The 9,353-nt window shown below is 41.9% G+C and overlaps 1 protein-coding gene across 1 annotated transcript; it reads right to left on the reverse strand.

Moving 5' to 3' along the window:
* Nucleotides 1-3,214: 3,214 nt before the first annotated feature.
* On the reverse strand, nt 3,215-4,885 carry LOC110685620. The gene has a single exon (XM_021862167.1). It carries the CDS (start codon nt 4,883-4,885, stop codon nt 3,215-3,217), a length of 1,671 nt encoding a protein of 556 aa, XP_021717859.1.
* Between the last annotated feature and the right edge of the window lie 4,468 nt (nt 4,886-9,353).

Consider the following 9,353-nt stretch of genomic DNA (forward strand, 5'->3'; position numbering starts at 1 on the left):
TAATTAACAATATAAGCATGCAAGAATTAAGCAAGTAATTAACAGCAAAGTAGAGAGAAATAGAAGAGAAAAGTAAGAAATAGTTACTATGAAGCTTCAAAGTGAGCAACAACGGTGGAACTTGTCTTCTACAATGAGTGAAGCTGAATATTTCCAAGCTAATAATTAGAATCTAACTAATGATTTGAGAATTTAATGTTCTAAGATTGCAAAACTAAGAGGAAGCTCTAAAAACATTCATATCCCATACAAATGAACTCAAAGGGGGTATTTATAAGACCCCCAAATAAAAAGGACGGAGAAAACAAGAATCGGGCTCGACTGCAAGTCTGCACAGACGTGCCAGATTTGGCACGGACGTGCAGACCAAGCGGCACGGCCGTGCAGAGCCAGGCAGTAGCTACTGTTAAGAATCGAGAAGGTCTGCACGGACGTGCAGATTTTGGCATGGACATGCAACCGTGCACGGACGTGCCAATTTGTTGCACGTCCATGCAGAATTCCCTACCTAGATAGCTTAACTTCGGGAAGTTGTAACTTCTTCATTTCTTGCCAAAAGTGGACTTGTGACCAATCGTTGGAAAGCTCTTGAGACGAAATTTAATCTCCAATTTGAATCACTTTAAAATGTTTAGTAGATCAAAAGTTATGGTCAACTGAAGTTGACGCTTACGCAAACAATCCTTCAAGGCTCTCCAAATGCTTTTCATTTCTCTTTAAGGCACTCCTCCTTCCTCCATGGCTTTATCAACCAAGATTGCCCTTATCCTTGCTCTCTCATGCTTGATCACATCCATAGCACTAGAAATAGCTAAATTACATTAAAAAAAAAACACAACAACCCGTGAAGCATGGATGGTACAAAATTTGCATAAATATAGGATAAATGATGAACTTTAATGCCGAGTAATAACGAAAACAAGGTTCAAAAGTACCCTAAAATCATACCAGATGACAAGTTATCAAATCCCCCCAAGCTAAGCTTTTTCTCGTCCTCGAGAAAAACAATAATGTCAAACCAAAGAAGGGGAATAACTTGTTAGAATCAAAACAAGGAGGGGCAACAAGGAAAATGCACATACACACTAATCCGCATGGTAGCAACCACAATCACTTTTAGCGCAAGTGAGAAGCAATTTAAACCTCTAAGTCGCCCTAGAGGACGAGTTTTTATCTCGTGAGGGTTTCCAATGAGCTTACCCACAACTCACACAAACCACAACAAAACTATTAAACCACACAAATTCTGATGTTATTATCACCCAAGTCAACTCATCGGGATATAAATCGCAAGCAAGACAAGTGAGCGACTTTCAAGAATTGCCAATCATACAAATGTGCACATGAGTTGGGGGTAAAGAGAAGGACTAAGCGAGATTGCACTAGGATACTTCTTTAGACCTTTTACTAGTTTATTAGAGCACACCTAGATATTCCAAAGTTTCAACAAGCCCTTTTTCGGTTTTAAAATCTCAAAATGCTAGTCCACCTCCCAAAATGCACAACCAAGGCCTCTTAACTACACTCTAACTAGGGAAAATACAAGAAACAATGATGTAAACAAGGTGTGGGAGGCATCCACGAGTTGACCTCTAAAGAAGAAAATTTTGAGAATTTTCGAGAGAGTTTTTGTTCTCCCTTTTTATTCATTGTTCTATGTTCTTTTCTTCTCTTTTGTTTTTTTTTTTCAACTTTCAATGCTCTTGCCTCTTTTAACTGTGAGCGACTCTTTCTTTTATTAAGAACATGTGACTTATTATGCCACTTATTACACATGATACAAATATAACCAATTCCCTAATAGAGTTTCATTTCGGGGAGGAAAGGAGGCACATTAAGGGCACAAGGGACCGCAATTCAATTCAAACATATCCTACTTGAGCGAATTAGACAATATCCTATACTAGGTGTGCAATTGAGCATTCATTGGCTTTCATTTCATATACACTAATGCAATCAATATTAATAAGCCTCTAAATGACCCCAACTCTTGCATACACCCTTCTAAAAGAACTAGTACTCATCGCTCAAGAGTCAAGCAAGAAAAACATATAAGCATTGTCATCTGAGTCTCATCCTTGGGCAATTTTTTTTTTTTCATTTTTCAATTTTATCATCATTTTTTTTATGAAGAGAAAGCGAAAATATTCACATTACTAACTAGAGAGGGAACACTAATATTCACAAGACAAGAGGTTTGGATTTAATTTCAGGGAAGCTAAATTGGATTAAGGGCCTTGGATATTAGGGAAATGAAACAACCAAAACAAACCAACATTTCAAGAAGGCATGCAAATGACTTCCCCCCCAAGCTATCATAAACAATGTCCTCAATGTTAAGCAATAAAAGCACATAAAAAAAAAGGGAGAAAGAAGACTAACTCAAGGATCGGGTCTTCTTCACGCTTGAACCTCCTTGGTACCTTTGATCCTGTTGGTTGTTGTTGGAAGACATGAACTTCGTGCTGTTTTTTTATTTTTATTTTTATTTTTTATTTTTTATTTTTTTAAGTTAATCCACTACAAAAATACTCAGGTTGCCTCCTGGAAGCGCTTCTTTAACGTCACTAGCTTGACGACATTGCGCTATCCATAATTAGGGAGGGTCAAGGCACACCTTCTTGACCCATCTCATTGTTCCCACACACTCATTTTCCTTAGGAAAAATAATCACATTGCTATCATCACTAGAAATGCAACCAAACAACTTGTTTATCAACTTGATCTTGTTTCTCTTTTTCTTCTTGGCCCTCTCTTGCTTTTTCACCTCCGAAGCATGAGTCAATTCATCTTGTGACTCCTCCATGTCTTCTTTTAAAATATTAACCAAAACATCAATCCGATGAATTTGTTTAACCATAGGGTCATTCAACGTTTCCGGAAACGAGAAAGAGATTCTTTCATCCCCAACATGTAAGGTAAGCCTCGCTTGTTTCATGTCAATATTAACACCCGCGGTTTTCAAAAAGGGCCTACCCAATATGAGAGGAATTTTGAAATCCTCATCCATCTCCATGATTACAAAATGACATGGCATAAGAACTTTCCCCACTTGAATTACGATGTCCTTTAAGACTCCCAATGGGACTCTAATTGAGCGGTCGGCTAGTTGGATTGACATTTTGGTGGGGCTTATCTCTCCAAGATTCAATCTTTTTGCCATAGAGAGAGGCATAAGGTTAACACTAGCCCCAAGATCACACAAAGCATTTGTTTATTCAAGATCCCCAACCTTCACCGGTATAGCAAAACTACCGGGGTCACCAAACTTCTCGGGAAGCTCATTTTGAGGAATAACACTTATCTCGGTTGGAAGGGAGATAGAATCACTCTCCTCAAGCCTACTCTTGTTAGAAAGAATGTATTTCAAAAACTTTGCATATTTAGGCATTTGTGACAAAGCATGAAGAAGTGGAATGTTTGATTGAAGTCCTTTTATTTCATCAAGGAACTTGGAAAGTTTCTTATTTAGATTTTTCTCTATCATTCTATGAGGGAATGGAACACGAGGCTCATATGCTTTTAATGGAGCTTGGCTTTTCAACTCTTCCTCGTCTCTCTTTGAGGCACCCTCATCACTCAATTTTGACCTTCCTCTCACCTCCTCACTCACCTCATTTTCAAACTCACTTTCATCTACCCAACTATCTCCCTCATCTCCCTTTTTGGAAAAATTTTCTCTCATAATTGGAGCTTCATATCCCCCTTCCAAAATCAAGGTGATTGATTTCGCATGCTCTATTGGATTCTTTACCGTTGTGCTTGGAAATTGACCACCAGGGTTAGGGGAGCACCCAACTTGTTGTGCAATTTGAGATAATTGACTTTCAATCATCTTGTTGTGTGCTTGGTGTTGTTGAATTGAGCTACTAACTTCCCCATTGATCTTGATTTGTTGGGTCATGAAGGTTTCCAAAATGGATTCAATGTTGAATTTTTGAGGAGGAGGGGCTTGATTGTATTGGGGTCTTTGTTGGACATTGTCTCTTTGGTTGGGGTGGCGATAGGAAGCTTGTTGTTGTGGAGGGGGTAGATTGTAAGGAGGAGCTTGGTTGTAATTGTTTTGAGGAGGGGGAGCTTGATTGGGTTGTTTACACCCAAAATTTGGATGTTTCTTCCAACCTTGGTTAAAAGTTTGAGAGTAAGGATCATTCCTCCCAAGTGAAGCCACATGCTCCGTTATATTGTTGCAATAGGATGGAAAGTGATCGTTTCTTCCACAAGTCTCACAAGACATGACTTGTGAGGAGGAGCTACCGAGCACATTGTTCACTTGATCTAGCTTTCGAGCTAACATATCAGCCTTTGACGCAGTAAGAACTATTGCTTCAAGATCATGCTTACCGCCCTTCTTGTGTTGACTTTGCCTTTTATCACCCCCATAAGCATAATGCTTGGCAACTTCCTCAATCATTTTGTAGGCCTTATCAACCAATAGCTTTTTAAGGTTACCTCCGGCTCCCGAATCAAGGTTGGCCCTTGAGGTAGGAGTAAGACCATCATAGAAGCTTAGCACTATGATCCATGAGGTGAAACCGTGGTGAGGGCATATTTTAGTGTAATCTTTGAACCGCTCCCATGCTTCACTCAATGTTTCTTGGTTGAAATTGGTGATCTTCCATCTGAATTCGGCCGTTTTCTCGGGAGGGAAATGCTTCCCAAGAAAGGCTCTAGTCACCTCATTCCAAGTACTCAATGATCCCTCTTCAACCGTTCTTAACCAATGCTTTGTTTTATCACGGAGGGAGAATTGAAACATGTGCATCCGAATAAACTCTTCCGAAATGTTATTTTGCTTGATAGTTGTACACAACTCAAGAAAGTTGTCCAAATGAGCAAAAGGACACTCATGAGCACTACCTCCGAATTGATCGCTTTGAATCATATGGATGATTTGAGGTGAAAGCTCCAAATTGTTTGCCACTCCGAAGTTGGAATGCGTTGGGGTGGTCGTAGTCTTGTAGCAAAGGTGGAGGAGGATTCTCTCCCATGTTATCTTCTTCGTTGGTTCCAAAGACCTCTTCCATCCGAATATACAATGGAGAACTCTGGTGTGCCGTGCAAAAGTCTCCTCACGTTTCTCAAGGTCTTATTTAGCTCTGGATCAACGGGAATAAGCGGTGATTGCTTACTCTTTCGTGTCATGCAAACACAAACAAAGCTAAGAAAAACGTTAGCAATGACTATCACAAGTTAAACACACATAAACAATAATTAAGGTAAGAAAACTATTATACATATACACACATTTAGTCTCATTCAATAATAATATATTCAATGTGACTTTGCCTCCCCGTCAACGGCGCCAAAAATATTATAGGCCGTCGTCGAGCCTACCAAAGGTAATTCCTATCTTGGTCTCACTAACTAATAGCAAGGGTAAGAAAGGGTCGAACCCAAGAGAGGCGTTGAATCAACCACCGAGATACTATCGTTTAAACAAGCTAAATGAAGTCTTAATTGGTTGAGTTTCAAGTAACTTTTACTAGTTCAATGCAACTAAAAGCTAAGGGGGGATTAACAATATTAAGAGGATTCTAGGGCTCGAGTTATACCACTCAACTTCATCACAAATCACGATTAGCATGCAACAATCAAGGTAAATTACGGAGATAAATTAGGGGAAGTCATCTAAGGCACCCAACTACTCTCTCAAGCTAGAGGGATTACTTGAATCATGAATACAACCTACTCTCGTGGTTATAAAGCATAAAACAAGTGTTAAAGCATAATCACGATGACATAAACATTCCCTTGACCGGAAATTCCTATTCTCATGGCATTTCAAGTCAATTAAGCATAAGGGAGCTAACTTAAGTTCATCACTCGATCCTTCGTTGAGAAAGCTTGGAGAAATAGTTGGGAAAGCAGTCGGTAGGGCTAATGAGTTGGGAAAGCTAACTCCCAACTGGGAAGGACCTTACCGGATCTATGAAGAGGTTAGAGACAACACCTATCGCCTAGAAACACCAGACGGCCGGCTCCTACCTACAACATGGAATGTAGACAATTTGAAGAAGTATTACTTCTGAATGATGTAATTGTACAATGGTTAATAATAAAAACATGCAATTATTCTCAATTCTTTGTGGTCAGTAGAGGGGCATGCCACCTGTACATTTACAGGCGGCTACTCTCAAAATGTGTATTTTACTTTATTAGAAGGCCATGCCGCTTGTACATTTGCAGTCGGCTACTTTCCAATGTGATTTCTTACTAAGAGGCACGCCACCTAAACCTAAAACAGACGGCTACTGTCCTATACTCCCAAGACTAAGGTAACTTAGCATCTATGTTCACCATGAACAAAACTAGGCCAATGGCCGGGTTATCAGCCCAAGCACTAGGCCGACTGATCCTCTCCTAAAAATTAAACTAATACGACCTGTCCCAACATCATAGCAGGCGTCCGGCGACATCCCTCCGGATGAGATTCGTCGCAGAGAGCAGCTCCCTTTTGGGTGGAATAATGCTCTATAAACTAAACACACGACCCCTAAACGACTATCCCTAAGGACAACCACGTAGCCGTTCACAACTGAGACAAGGATAATTACCACTAACCGAGCCAGTGGTGGCAATTGACATCTGAGTCGGATGACCGCCTGACATTACTTGGGATAAATGCAGGCGGTACCTCTTGAGTTAATAGCCAACAAACATTAGTTAATCAAGGGGACCAGCCGGCCTCCGTCGCTTAGTACCTCTACTACTCAAGCTAGAGTGACGGGGACTGAGTAAACTCCAATGTTAACTCATAGTCACACTCTCAAACTTAGTATGGAACCTAAAAGGTATGAGTTGTCCGCCTGTTTTCTAGCAAACAGAGGTACTCAAACCACTATTCCTATTAGGTTAACAACCTTTGAGTTAATAGCCAAACAAAACTTGGCGAATTGAGGGGACTAGCCGGCCTCCGCCGCCGGGTTTCCTACTACGTAAACCAAAGTGGCGGTGATTGACTAACCCCAAGGTTAACCAGTCGCCCTCTCTAGTACGGAACCTATGAGGCATGAGAGGTCCGCCTGTTTTTTGGCAAACAGGGGCCCTCGACCACTATTCCTACTAGATCTGAGAGAAGTTACTGCCTGTAACCAATACAGGCGTAGCTACTCTAACCAGGCGTCCCATTTACTGACAGCCTGTTTCCTCCAAACTTGGAAAACAATTAAATAAAAAATAGGCGCCCAGCCACCTAGGTCTACTGAAAGAGGACGACTGTTCCTCAAAGCCTTAAAGACAACCGCCTGTGCCCAAGTGCGTCCAACAGGAGGCCTGGGTAATGTCCCTAAAATAATCCAAGTTTGGAAAGTCTGCTATCCCAATCTTTTAAGGGAAGCCGACTGAACTCATGACCGGCTGACTATTTGAGAACCAATCAGCCAGCCAGGGGCAACAATATCAGTCGGTTGCAATGCCCACTAGGACTTCTATACTTGGCAACATCCAAACATTCAAATGGCAAAATTTGATGCAAAAAGAAAGACCACAAGTAAGAATAGTCGGTATGGTAAACAAGCGGCTATTGAAGACATTTTATACTTGGTAAAAAGATTTTGCAAATTGAAATGATAAAATAAAGATTGATGGACAAGACGACCAAACAATCGTCACATTCATATATAAACAACCGACCACAGAGACCGGAAAAAATATTCATATACCCTGACCCCTTGGTCGGGTAAAAAGATACAAGAACAAACGGCTCGCAGGGCAAAGAAGAGTTGAAAAAATAAGCAGCTTAAGCATTGTTGAGAGGGGTCACAGTAACGGCGGCCGCTTGATCAGCTTCAGCAATGGGCGCCTGCTTCTCAAGCACACTTTCTTGTGGCTCATTAGCTGGCGCCTGTCCTTGGTTGGCGTTTTCCTTCTCTTTATCAGTCTTCCCCTTGTTGGCATCCGCCTCCTCTTCATCTTCATCCTCACCTTCAGAAGAGGAGCCGTCTGCCTCATCCCTCGCTTAATCCTCATCATTCGCCTGCTGCATAATCTTGATGTTATCTTCTTCAGTGCAGGCGGCGAATTTGGACTCCCATTGCTTAAAGTCTAAGTCTGGGAAAAGGGCAGTCCAGGTCATCTTCATGATGGCCGAAGAGTCCTCCATCATATCCTAGGCCAGGGCCATCTTGTCAGAATCAGCCTTAGCGCTGAGTTGCTTGGTCAGGGCCGCCTCCCGGGATGACAGGCGCTCCTTGAGCTTCTGGTTCGACTTTTTAAGCTCTTCGGCCGCATGTTTTGCATGTTTAAGCGGGTGCAGCTGGTCTTGAAGATCCTTGACCGCCTTCTCCAGCTCCAAGTTTTTCTTCTTGGCCGCCTCCAATTTGGCTTTGACTTGCAAGGTGGCAATCGCCTGATAATACAGAATGTCAGTTGTCAAAATTTCATTCTGGGCAATCTGAAACATCGCCCGGTCACAATCAGAGGCGGCCATGGCCTTCGCAGCCTTTACCTCCTTGTTCTTTTCGTTGATGGGGCGGCGGAGACCATGTATGAGAAGTAAGGCCTGTAAATCAACAAAACAGGCGTCAGAATCTTTCAAAAAACAAGCGACATTTAAATGCTAATGATTGTTTAATAATGACGAAAAAAATTCATCGAGGTTACCTCAGAGAGTAGACCCATGATAGAGTCCTAGTCAAGGGTACCGACTCCCCTGACCGTTTCCCTTTCATCTAAGGGAATGGCCTTGACCATAGACTTGGCCATCTAGACCAAGTCCCGCTCCTGATGGCCGCCTGCAATCAGAAGAATGGAAAACTTATCAGATAAGAGGAAAGCAACAGGCCGCCTGATCTAAGAATGTTAAATTGATAAGGTAATCCAAGAAATCAGTTATACCTCTTGGAGGCCGGGTGTCCCTAGGGACGGTTGTTTGTTTCGCCTCACTTTGGGGGGTCCGCGCCTTTTTATCAGACAGCTGTTTCTTGGAAGAACAAGGCGTACTCCTAGCATTCTGCTTTCGAACCTTGGGGTTTGGTTGCTCCGAGGGAGAGGGTTTTAGTGCCCCACCCTGCAACAAGAAGTCAAGATCATAAAAAAAAAATAAAGGAAAAGAAGAAGAAAAGTAATGCAAAGAGCATGACAAGTTATTGAAGGCTCACCTTGGACGTCTCCTTTGAGGGAGAGTCTGTAGAAGGCCGCTACTGGTTAATTATAGTCGCGCGAAGAAGGGCGGCCGCCTTCTTGGAAGCAGAGATCTTGTTCATGGCTTTGTCTGCAAAGGCAACTTAGAGTTGGTAAAAATTCAAGCAAAACTAAAAACGCGAAAGCATAAAAAGGGGCTTGCTACCTCTAGGGGTCCGTTCACTAAGGCCACAGGCGGCCAAGAAATACTCGTCATACAGCCAATTGAA

The sequence above is a fragment of the Chenopodium quinoa genome, unplaced genomic scaffold (genome assembly GCF_001683475.1).
Source record: "Chenopodium quinoa cultivar QQ74 unplaced genomic scaffold, ASM168347v1, whole genome shotgun sequence".
In the NCBI taxonomy this organism is placed as follows: domain Eukaryota; kingdom Viridiplantae; phylum Streptophyta; class Magnoliopsida; order Caryophyllales; family Amaranthaceae; genus Chenopodium; species Chenopodium quinoa.

Bases quoted from the DNA above. Each gene is read 5' to 3' on its own strand.
- LOC110685620 (XM_021862167.1), bottom strand. From the start codon at position 4,885: ATGATTCAAAGCGATCAATTCGGAGGTAGTGCTCATGAGTGTCCTTTT.